At 38.4% G+C, this 18288-nt stretch overlaps 1 protein-coding gene across 1 annotated transcript in view; it reads right to left on the reverse strand.

Moving 5' to 3' along the window:
* The window catches only part of MIPOL1 (mirror-image polydactyly 1), a 197508-nt gene that overhangs the window by 146353 nt on the left and 32867 nt on the right, over nt 1-18288 (reverse strand). Inside the window, exons 3-5 of the mRNA XM_075151627.1 lie at nt 4157-4343; nt 1233-1368; nt 141-246 (exon numbers count right to left, since the gene is read on the reverse strand). Of these exons, the coding sequence (XP_075007728.1) occupies nt 141-246; nt 1233-1368; nt 4157-4343 (429 nt within the window). The remainder of the gene's footprint in view (nt 1-140; nt 247-1232; nt 1369-4156; nt 4344-18288) is intronic.

Here is an 18288-nt window from a genome sequence, read left to right on the forward strand (position 1 = left end):
TAAACAGCCACACATAAAAAAAGAAGTCAGATCTTCCCTCCTTTAGCAAATAAAGCTAACATTCACTAGGCCACGTCATATAGCAACCGTGGGTACTGTATGAACCATACAGCCATCTGTTAAACGCTTGCCTACTGTACCTGCAATCTTTTCTGCAATCTTAGCTTCTGTAGCTCTCTCTTGCAGTTCTAAGTCCAGTTTCATTGTCTTCAGCTCCTTGTCCTTTTCAGACAGCTTATCTTGAAGCTGAATTGAACAAATGGACAGTAAGATACTTATCTAGTTGAAACATTCAACCAGCTCTTTTAACCACAACAACATTTAAAATAATAGTTTCTTATCCCAAAATACAAACACTAAGCAATACAACAGAAGTTCAATTAATTATATTTACTTATTTAAAGGACAAAGGTTAAAAATATCTTTTTTATCACCTGCCCTATCTTGCTCTGTGAGACAAGCAGCAATGCATGTGCCATTATTTTTATTTGGGATTCTCTTCTTCAGGTATCACCAGCTGTGGTCCTTCTAGCTAAGGAAGTTCAGAATTACATGGAAATATAATGCAGGTGGTGTTTGCATGAATAGCCTATTTCCTAGCAAGAGCACTGACATCACAGCCTGAAGAGACTGTGGTGTAAATGCATAATTTTTCATGTGCATCGCCAGATAGAAAACTGATATTCTTTCACATGTTAAGGCCTTTCTTTTAAATGTGAATTCACTAAATCTGATCTTGGACAGATATCTGAGCTTGCCATTGAATATTCAATGACACTTCATGGAAAGACTATAGACTTTTCTGTTGTTTAGGTGCATGCAACTGCTACTAACGTTGGAAGCAATGCAGTGTGCAAGTAGGATGGAATTTTCTTCCCCTCAACAAAGAGTAGATATCAGGGCACATTCATTATCTGGACCGCATGTACAGAAGCATGAGATCCAGATTCTATTAATGAAATCCTGGCCTGGGTTTTGGTCCTCTTTGGTTTTCATCCATGATGCAAGAACCTATGTCACTGATTAAAAAGGTCAAAGGGTAGGATGAAAGATTTTTTTTAATTCCAGAGAAGCAGTGGTTAAACAGATACTAAGAATCCAAAATGACAAGAAAGCTATTGATTGGTGCACTAAAATAAATAACAAAACTAAATTAGGAACAGTTTAAAATGTATGTTTTGTAAGACAACCATAAAAGAGCAAACACTGTGATCTGAATATCTCAATTGTACCTTTTTATTTTTGGCCCTCAGAGTGTCCAATTCTTTTAAAAGGAATGCAGTTTCTGTTTTTCCACCTAAATCTGCAGCATCCTTCCATGAGGATATAAATTCAGGGAGCATCCTGTTAGCCTGCCTTTCTGCGGTGCTGTGTTTAGGAGGAAAAAAAAAAAAAAAGAAAGAAAAATAATGCAAAACCAGTTTCTCCCTCCCTTTCCCCAAAACAAAATACACAGAAATAATTTATCAAAATTTGTTAACCCATTGCACATGTATTAAATAGCCAGTAAAAGGGACGTCCTTCTATCACTTCTTAAATCTGTAATTCTGAAAAAAATCTGTAAATATGGAATAGTAAATAAATGTACTACAGTGCTAAGGCATAAAACAGATGAATATAAATTGGCTATGAAGCCTATACACAGAAAACGCTTAAGGGAAGCAAATATTAAAAACCTGTGCTTAACATGGAGCGACAAAGTAACGAAACATTTGGGGATCAAATTGATGCTTAGGTTAAAAGAAACCAAATTCTTCAGTAGGATGGACAATTCCACATGAAGTGAAATGAAAATATTGAGAAGACAAGATCTAGGAGCTCATCTTGCAGAAATCTGTAAAATGATGGTGTTATTCTAAATATTGCAAAAGACAACAGGAATTCCATACTGTATAGCACTCACAGAGTTTTAAGATAACTTATCTAGCCATAGACAGGGAAAAATAAGACAAGATTCAATGCCCACAAAAATTCTGCCTCAAGGTAAGACACTTATAAAACTCCTTGGCTATCCGATGATATTCACAGATAAGTCAGCTCTCACCTGTAAGATGGCAGCAAAATCAGTAGATGAATGGATTAGAAGGGGTATTAGCAAATATTTTTAACATTCACTTCCCATAAGTGTTTTCTGTTTATAGGCTTCATAGCCAATGAGTCATAAGAAGTAGCCACAGAAAAGCTATACCTTCTGAACTCCTATTTCTACTGTATACATTACTTTCATTATGTGTAATTCACATCCTAGAAAGAAAAGGAAAGCTATCTGTTGCTCCAAAGAGTCATTCTCTTAGGTAGACAGTTGTTTGTACTCAGCTAACCCTTTCTTCACCTGCTTCCATTGGATTTATTTTCTCTATGGTTCTTTAAGAAGGAAGTTAACATCCGAACTCTGCAGGCAAACTATGGTGCAAGCAACCTAAAGCACATCAAATGTAGACAGCAGGGCGACTCACATCAAAAAATTACTTACTTAGTGTAATATAATGTATATAGTGTATATATGGGGTGCTTAAAGAGGGAAGAGTGCTTAAACTGCTTGTCTTCACTTTCAAGATCCTTCAAAGCCTATTTCATCTTTGCTCTGTCTAGCAAATTTCATTTAGTATTGTTTTGGACTGCAAGTGATAGATGCCTCTGGATACTATTGCCCAGACAATACAAACCTCAAGCTTTTTTTGTGCACTTTCCATGTTCAGGAGATGCTTCCTATGAACAAGTTTGAACATACCTCATCATCATCTTTCAATCCCTCAAATGTTTTCTTTCTGATGTCTAAAAGAAAACTTGACAAGTCACGTTGATGGTACACGAATGCAAATCAACACTGACTCAACATTTCCTGGGTCGTTCTGTATCAAGATATTTTCTCAGCTTATATTCTAATTGCAATCTATTTGGGGAAGGACAGATTTTGTGCAGTTTATATAGTAACTACCACAATAAGGTTTTGGCCTACAGCTTTAGGATCCCACATGCAATGTATTTGCAGATGAGATGGTTCAACATGCTGACTGCTGTGGGAGGTTAACCTCAGTGTTCAAGATCAGCCTGAATCCCAGTGCGAGTGGCACTGGTGAAGGGTAGGAGCAACAATCTTCGGCGGACTCTGTGCTGGGCTGTACTTAAGGACTCAGGATTATATTTGGCTTTAGTGCAGGATGCATTGCCCTAACAGCATATCTCAGGCCCTAATGCAAAAAAAGGCAACAACCCAGGTGGAAAAGTACTATGGACTGGTTTTGGCCCAATGGGTTACCACTAGATCATGCTAAAGATAACAAAACCAGGTGAAGAATCTGCCAGACAGGTGAAGAATTAAGAGTATATTTTTCAACAGTAGTCATAGGGCTCTGCAGCCTTGATCCCATTTTCAAAAGCAACTCTGTCACTCTCAGTTAAGACTTGGGTTTCAGAATGCCTAAGTTGCTCAAAACTGTAGCATGTTCCCTAGTCAGCTGGGTATACCATCATATATTGTGTCACATATAGCATGAGTGTATATGTTTCTTAAGACAGAGGGCCATAGCTCAGTACGGAAATTAATGACAATAAATGACCAAAATTAATGACAGAATAAAATCTTCAGAGTTTGTATTACACTTTTCAACCATATTTGCCCCTCCCCAGATTCCTGTCACAGACTGCCTACAAGGTATTACAGCTCCTCGTCTTTACTCTTCCAACTTCATCCGGACTTCACCCTGCTTTATTCCTGCTTCCTAGCTGCTCTATTCCTGCTTCGTACTCACTTCCACCCTGCTTCATTCCTGCTTCCTACTCGCTCATCATATTTAGGGTACGCTGTGTTTGTTGTGTAAAGCCACAGATACTACTAGACTTTTGGATCATCTTTTCTAATTCTGTTTAGTATGCATTTTTAAAATTCTATGGAGAGATCACAATCACTGAAATACTTGCAGTGTGTCACATAAGCCATTGCCATGATCGTATTTTCTATCAGTGCTAGAGAATACAGTGGTGAAATGCTGCATTCCACATGGAAAGAAGGGCGGATATGGTGAGCCTAAGTAGAAAGCTGAGTTACTGATCCTCAATCAGGAAGTAAACTTCCCTATCTTTATCCAAAAATCTGTATGTGTATTGTCTACAATTTGAACCTAGAAAAACTGTATATAGGGATATTTGGTTTTACCTTGATTCTTCAGGACTGGAATTACAATAATTTGGGGCTCCTCTTCTTTGACTGGTTACTGACAAATCTGAAAGTTTCAGTGCTTCAGTTTCTGCCTGGATGAAAAATTCTGGGTTTTTTTGAGAATTCTGATGAAACTGAAACTCAACACAAAAGTCTTCTTTTTTCTGTTCCAGAATGTGTGTATCTAATTGGAAATAGAAGCAAACACATTTTTTTTTTCATTTGAAGAAAGAAGAACAAACTTGAGATTTCTCATTCGAAAATGCCTTGCTATATTCTTATTTGTAGCAGAAAAGAGAAAGTACTCTAGTTTCAGATTCGCATCTTCCTCATCCCACTAAGGAACGAAAGCTGTGTTACCTAGAGCACAGACGTAGGAGTTACAACCTATTTACTGGATTTTTCTCGTGGAAACTTGAAAAATTCATCCCCATTTCCTAATCCCTCTTCCCCTTAAATGACTGCTTAAAATAATGCTGACCCTAGGAAATTGTCTACCTATCTTTTGTAAAAATCAGCTCTACCCTAGTAAGACATGATGAATTCATGCTGTAGACAGGTTTTTCAAATCCATTTTGGCTACAAAAGGAGTATCAGCAAGCTGTAATTAGCAACAACAAATTTAAGGCCCCATTATTCACTCCTGGAGAGTGTAAGGTACAGGCTCATACAACTAAAGAACTTGAAGAATGCAAAGCACAAATTGTGCCAAAGGGAAAAATTATCTGATTAAAACGTTGAGTGTGATAGTTCCCTTAAGCTTGGCTACTAGATATTTTTAGGACATATTTCTGATATCGAGGTATTTAAATGAAAGAAAGATCTACATACCATGAATGTTCTTTCATAAAGTAAGAACAAGTAAGTTTTAATTATAGAACTGTATTAAAAAATGAGGAGGAAGAAGCCTAAAAAGCTGCAAATGGAAGAAAGTGCATATGTTCTTCATTCTTTCATTTAGATTAGTAGAGAACAAACACTGGAGCTTTTGCTTCTTTAATAAAGTTAGCGTTTCCAAACATTTTGGATAAATTACACAGTATACATTCTTTGATCCAAATTACTATTTCCTCCTCAAAAATAATCAGAAACTATCTATACAGTTGCAATCATCTACAAATAGCCCAAAAATATGCATCAATCAGTATCAAGGTGTTATGCTGTATGTAAGACACAAACGCACAGATTCCAAGTCAAAAATACTGAAGACTCTCTCGAAAATCTGTTGCAATAGATTCCTCTTTCCTTGAAGAAGGAAAGACACAGCCAATGGCACAGGAAACATCCCGAGGGCACAGAGAGATGACTTGTGGATTGGCTGGAGTCAGTTTAACAAGTTCCCATACAAAGCTATGTGTTACTACCTTGAGGAAAAAGTTACTGTACCCGCTGCTCATCTATATTCTCCTTATCTACTTCAGCACAAATCCACTTGAATCCACTCTACCATTCCTCTCAACTATAACCACTGATTTTTGTACTAGAGGAACAACAGTCAACAGTACATCAGAATCTTTGTTTCTGAGCAGTATAAACATGTGGGGATCATAACTTGATAAAACATTCGTTAACAAGTATAACCTAACACTACTTTCAGTACTGTGATTGAAATGTGTTCCTCAGATCATTTCACAGCTAATGCAGAAACTGAACACAGCTCACAGCCACCTGGATTCTTTGAGCAAAAGTACGCTGTTCACTGGCTCGAAATCCTGCAGGTTGTTGAGCGGAGATCTCCTTTTAAGTGCTGCTACATTTTAAAACTGGATTCAACCTTTTGCTCCTCCAGTAAGTAACAAGGATATCTAAAGAAATAGGCATTAAACAATTCACTACATACACTCTAAGAACCTGCCCCAACTTAGGAGTGGCAACATATAAGGGCAAAATTCTGAATCCTCTCCAGTCAGTACTATCTGAAAACTAACCTAGTCTGAACTTCAATACTTGCAAAGCTTTTTACAGGTAGGCATACACTTGGCTGAGATGTGTTTCCCATTTGATTTATATTATGAAGAACTGCCTATCAAACATCATCCTGTCCACTTCTCCCATTTCAGATGCAGTGATCTGTGTGTGTGTATATATATATATGTATTTGCAAATTCTGCTCTCACACACTGAAGGGGAAATGCAACGCTTCACTTGCCCTAACAACTTTTCCTCCCCTTCTTCTCTAGGGCATCAACATTTTCTATAAGCCATATATATTTGAAGTGCCTCAGGTGAAGTGTGTTGCATTCTGTGGAAGAATTCAAGCACAAGATATCTGTTGCAATAACCAGTGACCGTATTGCCAAGAAACTTTCTTCCTTGTTTAGTATTACTGCACTCTCCTTTGGCCCACACTATATGAAAGAGTTGGAGAAAAAAACCCTTCTCACTCCAGAATGCTGAAAAGATTAGATGACATTAGCTACCACAGTTACACTGGGACAAATCAAAAAAGGGATTCTACCCCTTTAGCATGAGAGTAATCAACTGAATAAACTTTTCTTCTTTTTCAGAGTTCCTGGTTTTTGAATTTGCTGCTTTTAGTACCAGGACTTTAAAGAGAGTTCATAGAATCATTGCAGTTGGAAGGGACCACTGGAGATCATCTAGTCCAGCCCCTCTGCTCAAGCAGGGTCACCCAGAGCAGGTTGCCCAGGACTATGTCCAGATGGCTTTTGAATAGGTCCACAAGCAGACTTGACAACCTCTCTGGGCACCCTGTGCCAGTGTTTGATCACCCTGATAGTAAAAAATTGTTTCCTTGTATTCAGACGGAATTTCATGTGTTTTAAGTTCTGCTCATTGACTCTTGTCCTGTCAATGGGTACTACCAAAAAGTCTGGCTTCTTCTTCTTCATTCCCTCCCATCAGGTATTATTCATATTGATAAGACCCACTCCCCCAAGTCTTCGCTTCTCAAGGCTCAGTCTCGGCTCTCAGCATCTCCTCATACATAAGATGCTCCAGTCCCTTTGTGGCTCTTTGCTGGACTCGCTCCAGGAAGTCCATCTCTTTCTTGTACTAGGGAGCTCAGAACTGGACTTGACACTCTGGATGGATCACCTCCCTCCATCTGCTGGCAATGTTCCTCCTAATGCAGCTCAGGATGCTGTTGGCCATCCTCGCCATGAGGGTATATTGCTGGCTTATGCTCAACTTGCTGTCCACTAGGATCCCAATCCCTTTCTGCAGGGCTGCTTTCTAGCCAGTTGGCACACAGCATGTACAGTTACATGGGATTATTCCTGCCCAGGTGCAGGGCTTCACATTTCCCCTTGCTGAACTTCATGAGGTTCCTCTCTGCCCAATTCTCCAGCCTGTCGAGGTCCCTCTGAATGGCAGCATAACCTTCTGGTGTATCAGCTACTCCTCACAGTTTTGTATCATCAGCAAACTTGCTGAGGGTATATTCTGCTCCACCATCCAGATCATTAATGAAGCCATTGAACAGGATTGGATCCATTTTTGACTCTGGGAGTACACCACTAGTGACTTGCCTTCTACTGGACTTTGTGCAACTGATCACCACCCTCTAGGCACAGACATTCAGCCAGTTTTCAGTTGATCTCACTGTTTACTTATTTAACCCATACTTTGCTTCTCTATTGGGATGTTATGGGACACAGAGTCCAAAGCCTTACCAAAGTCAAGTAAAACAACATCCTGCTTGATCCATGCTTCACTTCCTGCTTGTCAGGATAGACCATTTTTGAGCTTTGACAAGATGATCCTTGAATATCAACCAGCTCTCTTGGATCCCTCTTCTCTCCAGTACTGTATCCCACGGGATTCTTCCAAGCAGATCTCTGAGGAGGCCAAAGTCTATTCTCCTGAAGTCCACAGCTGAGGTCCTGCTTTTTGTCCTGCTCCCTCCTCTCAGGATCCTGAACTCCACCTCGTGGTAACTGCAGCTAAGGCTGCCCCCAACTTCGACATCCACAACCAGTTCTCCCTCGATTGTAAGTATCAGGTCCAGCAGAGCACCTCTCCTTGTTGGCACCTCAATCATTTGTGTCAGGAAGTTGTCATCAATGGACTCCAGAAATCTCCTAGATCACTTGTGCCCTACTGTTGTCCTTCCAGCAGATTCTTAGCATCATTGTAGTCCCCTATGACGACCAGGACCTGTGACCATGAGGCTACTTCCAGTTGTCTGAAGAAGGCCTCATCTACTTTGCCCAATTCTCCTCCATGCCCTTCCCTCTTACTGGCAGGATCAAGGATAACACCACCTGGGTCCCCACACCCTTGACCATCACCCTCAGAGCCATATAGTCACACGTAATACTTCCCAGGTCACTCCAACAGTATCACTGGTGCCTATGTGGAAGAGCAGCAGGTGGTAACAGAGGGTCAGAAAAGCCTCAGCAGCCTCCCTATAACATCCTGAATATGACCCCCCAACAAGCAGCAAAGCTCTCTGGATGACAGGTTAAGTCAGCAGATAGATTTTTTTTTTTTTTTTTTTTTTTTTTTTTAAATAAACAGAATGAAGTTAACATGTCTGCATGATGAGGTAAACATCTGCATCAGCAGCTGAACTTCAGGCTAAATCCTTAGGCCATGTCAAGATACGGATTTTTATGCCTTCAACTGTAAGTTACAGCAGCTGGAAAAAAAAGAATTTAGAATGGAACTAGACCTGTGTTGGCATTTATTAATGCTAATGCTGCTTCTTTAAGCAACCTACATTTGCAGCATAACTCTTCATCCAAATTCAATTCCCTCAAGCACATGGGTAAGACTAAGCAGCATCACAGCAAGCCTGTAAGTGGCATTCCTGGAAACACCAGGTGAAATACAGGGGATCTGTTCCCCCCCCCCCCCCCCCCCCCCCGGCTTTGTAAGAGAGAAGATGGTGGCAGCCTCCTCCACTCAGAATTGGAAGCACTCTGCCCACGGGCATTAAGGATAGAGGTTTTCACTTGTTTAATAAAACCGTAATGCATTTTTTTGGTCAACATGCTAAATCGGTCAGTAGAATGCTTTGGGGAAGACATTTTGAACACTGTCAGATCAACAGGCATAGCGATTTTTATATTTTTAAAAGCACTTTATTCTCCATATAGGCCATAACCCCCACCCCACATAATTTAGGCCTTGGTACATGGTAGCTTCTTGTCTTGCTGTTAAACTAAGTAGCAATATTAATCAATGCACTTCAGTGCTTTTCCTCATGCCTCCTGCAAATTATATTGTGCGCTAATTACCAATGCTGCAGAGACACACTGGGGAGTAAGTAGCATTTGCAATAATCAGGCTGCACAAGGAACATCAGAGAAAGGGTAAAACAGCCTTGCAAGCTTTGGAAAAAATGCTGTAGTTTTCATTAAGTGGTATCACCACCATTGATTCTGGCTCTTGAGTATACTAAACAACTTATTTTCCATATAAAATAGAACAAGTTCAGTAGCCCAGATTAATATTTCACTATAGGGAGAAGCTGAACAGCTGATCATCTGTATGTATTTATCTTGAATGAATAGCTCATTCACATTGAGGGAAAGGAAGGCAAATGTTAGGAAGAAGGAATATAAAGACACTAGAATCAAAGATGGGAATTGATTGTGAGGGACGTAAGGGGAAGATAATGCTGTCATGGCTTGAAATAGTAAAGGCAGAACAGAATTCAATGTTGTTAAGCTGGGAGTGGTTAAAAAGTCAAGTAAAAACATTGAACCTAACACATTTTACAGGCAGCCTCTATTTCTCATAGCTTCTTAGAAGTGGGTGATTGGCACAGAGATGAGGGAAAGCACAGCATTAGAGAATCCTGTACCGACACTGATAATATGGAAAGAAGTGTTGAAGATGTAAGTGCACAGAAGGTGCAGATTCACCTGGAAGGCTAAAGAGGCAGTAGCTTCCCTTGTGCACCACTCAGCATATTCAGCAGTCCCATCATCCAGCAGAAGCTGGGTAAGCATTTCCTTCCCCGTTTGCAGTCTTTCAGCACCCCACATGCCAAACCACACTGATCAGCTCAGAGGTTTGCAGGGGATCTCTGAGGAATAACAATAAAGGAAAACCAAACAAAAACCCATGGAACATGCACACAGCACTGCAAAATACACGGCTGGCTACAGATCTATGAGGACCTTGGAAGCCCTTTTGGTGCTCCAAACCAGCTTCAAGTGTAATAGTACTTACCGCTTGCTACCTATAGCTTCCTAGTATTTGTTTTAAGCTGGTCTGTAGCACAGACAAAGCATGTCCTCATCTGCCTGCAAAAGACTGCATGAATGAACCCCTAGAGGGATGGCAGTAAGAGGCAGAATAGGATAAAGAGCAAAACCAGGAAGGACGAGAATGAGCCATGCACGCTCTGGGAGCATATGCAAAGCTGACTGCAAACGCAGTAACTTACTCTTCCTATGTGAGACTGTCGGATTAAAAACATTTGAAAAAAATGCAGAACAAAACATCGTGCTACATTTGAGGAACTAACTGCAACCTCAGTTACTAGAAGGCCCCAAAAATTCACTGACTGACAAACTCTAATTTACTGTTAATCATGTATTTTTTTTTCTCAGTCTAAACAACAACGCAGCTTCAATTTCTGTGGGGGATTTTTTGCATTTGTACAATACCAAAAACTTTGAATTTCAAACACCAAGAGGGAATATTCACTATCCAACAAAACTATCAAAGCAAAGAACCACCCCACCCTTATACCAAGCTAACCTATTCCCACTGCAATAAAAAGACACACTTACTACAGTTTAAAAATGCTTGCTCTTGCCTCTACCTGCAGACCACACATCTACCTCAACTTGCTGCAATAACTGGCAAGTGTGTAAGAGCAGTACTCCAGAACTTCACCTTCTTTTTATTTTCACTAGACTAATTGCTATTCTTTATTATTGACTTTCAAGTTATCTAGATTTTTTGTACATTAATAATATTACAAACATTTCTGAAAAGATAATTTTTGGGCATGTGTGTATGATAACACACACACACCTGCAAGCATTCTAACAAGCTGTTAGGACAAGACAGTTGCTGCATTAATAAAAAGCAATTTCTAATAGCTTTATGTGAAAAGTGGATTATGGAATTGTCTTAAATTCATAACATCTAATGCCACTGGACTTGAATTCTTAGATATATATAATCAATAAATAAAAATTAAATATTTAAGTTTAACGGAAAACTTGAACCTGATAGCCACTAACTTTTCAAGCTATGCAAATGAAATTAGTACTATGGCCGAATACTCCTTCATGAGCTGAAAATGATGAGTCAGCCTTTTTGTCAAAGACAAACATTCATTCACTCAGCTGTATAACTATTGGAACTTCTACCAAACAGAATGACTGTGAAAGACTCAGATTGCTCAACAGTTCACCCCTTACTGAATGATTAAAAGGTATAAATCCTGAAAATGAATGGGAAACCAAAATTAAAGGATTTTATAGGCATAAATATGCAAAGAAAGAAAATGAGGCTGGTGGAAGAAATCTGATCCTATTGCCTGGCATAAGTGGAAAGAAAAGAGCTGGTTTAGGTTTTATGCATTTTCAGAATGCTTGTTATTTCCTTTTTCATTCGTATTTGAGTTGACACAGATGCGATATACATGATTTACATGCATATCTCAAAGGATGTTCATTATTTTCTACTTCTTCCTCACTATTTTATCTTTCCCACAATCTGCAAACAAGTTTTCAGAGTTAGTCCCAAGAAAAGATGATGTACTTAATTTTCAAGAAGAAAGTAATTCCTGTTTCTGGAAAACAATTATAAAAGCTCAGTACAAAATGTACAAGGTCAATATACCTTTTCTCCAAAACAAACAAACAAGAAAAAGTGAAGCTTTACTCATCTTTGGACTTACTACAGATTACTTACGTTAGCAATTATTTAGGCCCCTTCAGTGCAGTGTAGTATATTGAGAACCAATAACCTGCAAGCAGCAGCAAACGGTTGTCCCTTCATGACACACTTTTTCTAACTTTTAAAGAAAACTGAGCAAACTTTAAGATGATTATTCAGTAGGACTCTCAGATCTCACTAAATCACTTCTGTAGCACGGCAGAATGGCAGTCACAGGAACCTGATAACAAGTGAAGGTTGAGCTCAGAGTAGTTTTGTAATACAAAGCTAATTCCTTTTATTTCTCAGTGCTCTGCCCAGCCAAAATGCCGTATATATCCAGCCAAGCCCTTGGCAGCAACGAAGAGGAAATCACCACGTAGATGCATTGTATGCTCAGCGCCCCAATGATACATAACTGTGGGCCCTGCTGAGAGCACCATGGGTCAACTCAGAAGAATGAGGACTATCAACTTACTTTTAAGTAACTCTTACATAGAAAGGTCCCGGATTTTACACTGAGATAGGATATCTGCTCTTATTTTAAGACACAAATGACAGAGGTTCACTGAAATAAGCCTTGAAAACAACATTTTCTGGAAACTCTCACGAATATTTTACAAAGGATGCATAAGCACTGTGATAGTCATTTTAAAGCCATCAAGATTGAGGCACACAGTAATGAAGTAGCCGGATTGAGCAAGCTATGGCAGAAGTAAAACTGCAGAAGTTCAAGGCGCTGTATCCATGCTGTATCTTGGAGCCTGTGCTACCTCACTGGCAGCCCTTCCTGCTCCTGTTTCCTCCTCAGAGATCTCAAATTCTTCTCTCTTCTGCCAGACAGTCTTTAGCAACTCATTTCAATTGGACTTCAAGAAAAAAAAATACCATTTTTACTTATGAATGATAAAGTAACACTTACACAATCAAAAAAATAAGAGAAATTTCAAATAACTAGATTGGTATCCTTCCACACTCCTTTATGATGATAATTTTCATTCACATGAGAGACTATAGTATTTCTATATTAGAAGACAGACATGCAGTGTACAGTACATACAAACTTCCTGTAATTTCAATAGTAGGCAGAAGAAATGAAATAACGATAGTCAATGTAAAAATAAAAAGTTTAATACAGAAAACTTCCAAACAATTAAAACTGCTTTTAATTAGGTTAACAGAACCTAATTAAAAGGTTAACAGAACAATACAATTCAAATGCTCGATTTCTGGCTACAGATAGGCATTTAAATTGCCCAAAAACATGATCAAAGAGAACAACATATTCTTATTGGGATTTTATTGAGAAAGTTCTCTGCAAATGAAGTAAGAATAACCTAAGTTGATTTTGCATTAATGTCTTAGTTTGCTCTATATCCCATGACACATACACACACACACAAAAGAGGCTTCAAAATATTTTGTCTGCTAAAATACAGACAAAACTCAGGAGTTTAATGGTTCATTTTTTTATTCCTTAAAGGAATCTAAAGAGAACAGTGAATTCATTCTGTGTTAGCAATTTAAGAGGGGGGACATCTGTGTTACTTTGAATGCTTCTTTATTCACCTGTACTTGTGTGGAACCCTGGCAACACCCTTCATAAAGAAATAAATTGAGAAGGAGATTAAGAACAGTTGGAGTTATTCTGGCAAAGGCAATTTTTTTTACAATTCTCCAATTCTGATTATTTTAGTAATGATGTTTCCCTCGCCTGTCTCTCTCACTAAGTCTATTGCCCTCCTATTTTGCATCTAAACAGCAATTGTGTACAAACTGGTGAATATTTACAATACAAAAACGCTTCTAAGTCTTTAAAATATGCAGCCAATCATTATTTTGGTATTCACTGCAGTTAATCGTGATGCATTTATTAATGTGTAAATATCAGACATTTCCTTTGGCATTCCACTCTCCGTTTGCAATTCATTAACATATTGTTATTTTAAAATATTAGTCTCTGAGAAGACACCAGGTTTTCGTTGGATTGGTCTCACACTTGAAAAAGCATTCTTATATTCCGAATGCATCAAAACAGCAGAATCTCTAGGCAGATACTAAGTGGGATTCACTGAAACACAATGTTAGTTCTAATGGATGGATGATTGTGTTTGGTCTTTTGAAACTTTGAAGTATAGGTAAGTCTTGATCACACAAATTAATAAATCCTAAAGCTGGAGTTAACAATAACCATTACACCCAAATTCTGCAGCTTAGCCCAGCCAATTTTTCAAAAGGTCAGGTTGTGAACTGGAGAAGATCAGGGAGGTCCACCGCATAGCTTTGTTGCCAGGCATCTCTCGTCTGGATTGTTGCAGGCATTTATTAGTATTCGTCAGCAGACTCAACAAAGCAAACAAGAAATTCAAGCACGAATAATAAAATGAAATGCTGCTATATAACCCTTTGTCATTCAGCAAATATGGGACTTTTTAGCTACATTGTTCCTAAACCTGGGTTACTACTTTAATTTTTCTTCACAGTGCTGACTGAATGAGTATGCATGTGTGTTAAATGCAGAGCTCCCTTAACAACTGCAGGACTGCCATTTAATCTGTTGGTAGATGGACCATTTCCTGTGGGAACTCTAGCTATGATTTCCAGATCCACCAAATAAATCTCAGATTAAGATTCCAAATGAAACCTGCCTTTGGCAGATAAAAAATGTCAAGATGGATATAAACAGTAAAATTATAAATTATCTAGGTGTTGCACGATGACTTGATGTGCGTTTTTTGTTTACACTTTCCCCGATATCACAACTATACAAGGCATTCATCAAATGTCACACTTTCATAATATTGGAGGCATCATTAAAACTGTTTGGCTAAGGACCTTGAAGTGTTTAAGCAGTAGCTCAAAAGTATATTTGTGCAAAGTAGAAGAATAAATTTACATATCAGCAGCAGCTCATAAGGGATGGGTAAATATTCTGTTTATCTCTCATTGTAATTCAGGTTAGTTTAAATACAGGGTTTCAGGATATCATTACAGCCTATACGGAGTTATTACATAATTTCCAAACATAGTGTCTGCTAGAGTTTTACTAAGCATGCTGTGTTTATGTTTTCTAAACCAGCTAAAAACAAAGTAAACCCTCCCATCCCATTTTTCTTTTGCTATTGTCATACCAGACAATTGCTTTTCACGTATAACCCCTTCCATTATCTAAATCTTAATGATCCAGAACTCCCTTTTATCTAGGCAGGGTCATGTTTCCCGATGCTCATTAATTATAGTGAAAATTCTCTTATCCAAATGTACTCAACCTCCCCTACCGCAAACAAACAACTAAGGCTTTGCTGAATTGGGGTTCTAAACAAAATCCCAGAAAACTACAGCTTCAGAAGTGAAGAAAAATATTGTCGTTTTAAGTGTTCGACATGAAAGATCACTCTGCATGAAGTGCCAGCAAGACACCTTGCCCATGCACCCTTTACTCCGAGTAAATGGTCTACTAAAGATGCAGGTGAACTCTCAGATAAGAGTCTCCAATGCAGCCCCTAGAGAACCTTTTTTTAATAATTTTTTTTTGTTATGTCTTTGCTCTGAACTTAAGCTTCATTCTAGTTGTTATTAAAATAGAAGCAATGAAGGTTTCTAAAGAAGAAAATAACCAAATTCCTCTTGCACTTGTGCTAGGTCTTCTAAAGCTCCTTCCAAAGCACTACATAAAAATTACTGTGGTAATAAGTGCTGCTCTCCCTGAAGCACATTTCAAGACATTCTGAAGTTAGCTGTGCTCCTATGTAAAACACTTAAGCAATTCAAAGTGCAATACTTCAAGGTGTGCATTGTCCCCATCTTTAGTGCTTGCAATACTCAGTGCAGATAAGGCACTACACATTTTCAGCGTACTGTAAAGGGTCTAACAAAATCATATTCACAACACTCCAATGAGTCAGGCAGATATTGGATACTTGATTGTGCTTCTGATGAGGAGGTCTTTCTGCATCCAGCCTGGCCAGAAATGCACTGTATTTAACCATTCAAAATGTACAAGGGAAGAAATGGGATGAAAAAAGGAGACATGCGAATTTATACACATGAAAGGGTGATTATATTTACAGGAAAGACCAGACAGTATTTGATGATTTTTCGGTTATCATTAGCTCCTTTTTATCTTCTAAGTCATTGCACACTACTCCCTCTTTTTCCATGCAAGATGTTTTCTTCATCTTCCATACTTAGTGTTGCTCAACAGTTACTAGCTACTCTTCCCATGTTTGACTCATGCAAGAGATCATCCTCTCTATCTCTCCTATACTGTGCAGAGAAACCTACAACCACGCTTGCCACTTTGCAAGAGGATCTCTGACAGCTAGCACAGAGTGAGTTCGATGCTGAAAGCACAGCATACATGGAAGACACTAATCAATTGAGCTACATGCGTGTAGAGGACTCTGCCTCTGCATATCACGTAGATTCTTCTGCATACACACCCATGCAATATCCACGTCTTCTTTCTTTACCAGGTAAACACCATTCCTCATTGCTAAAAGAGGGAAGGAGAGGAAGAACAGTCCCACAGTATCTCCTATTAAGGCATGTAAAAGAATTCAATATGACAAGTATGGTTTATTCTGCCTCTACTAGAGCCTCGGAAGAAGGGCTTCAGATTTACTTTAGAGTGTTTACAGCTGTAATGGGTAAAGGGGAAGCAGCACCTTTACAATTAGTTGCTTTTTGACCCAACTAGAGCATCAGATGAAAAATCTCTACAACACCACACTACTCTCAAAGCTTTCTTTACATGTGTGTGTGTCTGTGTGTGTTAAAGTCACGAAACAGTAATTCCAGACAAAAACTCCTTGTAATTACTAATACAAAACCAAACCCACAAAAAAGTACATAAAAATCATTACATAACTAGAAAAACATATACTTCTAATAAGATAGTCTACAAATACATGGTGAGGAACAGGAGTTTCACTTCTAGGAAGTTAGCAAAAAAAGATGATTCATTTTACTTAACCTACGCATATGACTGTACATTGCCTCAATTACCATGAATGCAAAAGGGATGGCTGACAATTAATGGAATTTATAAATGGGAGTAAATAAATGCAAAAATATTTCTAGAGAGGTTTTATTTCCTGAATATTATTCACTACACAGCAAAAGAACTAAAAAATATTTTTGTAAGCAATACACTGGCACATACACATCATGACCATGACAATACAAGGAAAGCTATGGCCAGATTCTTAACAGTAAGCACCATGCATTCATGCAAGACGAATGCATGCACAAACACACAATGCAATTAAGACAATTGTCTACGTGTAATCTTATCACGTGCACATGTGTCTGAGCAGCTGTATATACATAACTTGCTCATTAGATTTGCATATCTGTTTTCCTCTTTTATTTTTCCTGAAGGGAGCAAGACTGGAAAACAACAGCTCACCACCAGATAAAACACTTACTTTTCAAATTTCCCCGCACAAGCTGATTCTGCAGTTCTGTTCCAATCTACATTATCACACCTCTTTAAAGCTAGAGTGTCCCCTGAACTAGTTTCCAGGCATGCAATTTTAAAGTATTTTTACAAGCCGCACAAACATTCTTTTGAAGGATAACAAGTTACAGTGAAAGTATCTATATGGATCATAACTAAGAGTTGACATAAAATTCTTACCTGTGAAACTGGTTCATTGACTTCATTTCAGTACGTGCTTTAAGTAGTGGTTTAGAAATAGATTTATTTCTATGCTTGAAAAATACAATAATCACCTTTTAAGGAAGCAAACCACTTTGCCATTAAAAATAATCAATCTATTACATTGTTTTAGGAAATTCAAACTAATAATTCTACAATGTATTTTGGAGTCAGCAAAATTACAATTTTGTTGTCAAAACAGACCAAACAGTACTTGATATTCTAAGACTTCACCTAATTTCTACCTTGTCCTTAAAAATCATAGATGCTCAGAAATATGACACAAGCAAAAACATTACAATAGTGTAAGACTATATAATACAGAACAAACATAGCTGCACCCATTCAAACACAGTACATGTTATGAATCAAATGAGACACAAATTTAACTCCAGTATTTGCACACTCACCACTTTCCTATCCTGCTAACTCTTTTGGAAAATAGACATATCGAGTCCTGAATGTATATGTAAGTATGAAAAAGCACCCAATTTCAGGTTCCGTCTCGTGTTTTCACAGTTTAATGTTTGTGCACTTTTTGTCATGCATGTAAACCCTGCTAAAGTAACAACTCCACCCAGGTGCAGTGTGCTCTCCTCCTTGCCCACGCCACTGCAATGCAAAGATATGCACCTATTTGCCAATATAAGTTTATTTT

This window comes from Calonectris borealis, chromosome 5, assembly GCF_964195595.1.
Source record: "Calonectris borealis chromosome 5, bCalBor7.hap1.2, whole genome shotgun sequence".
NCBI lineage: Eukaryota > Metazoa > Chordata > Aves > Procellariiformes > Procellariidae > Calonectris > Calonectris borealis.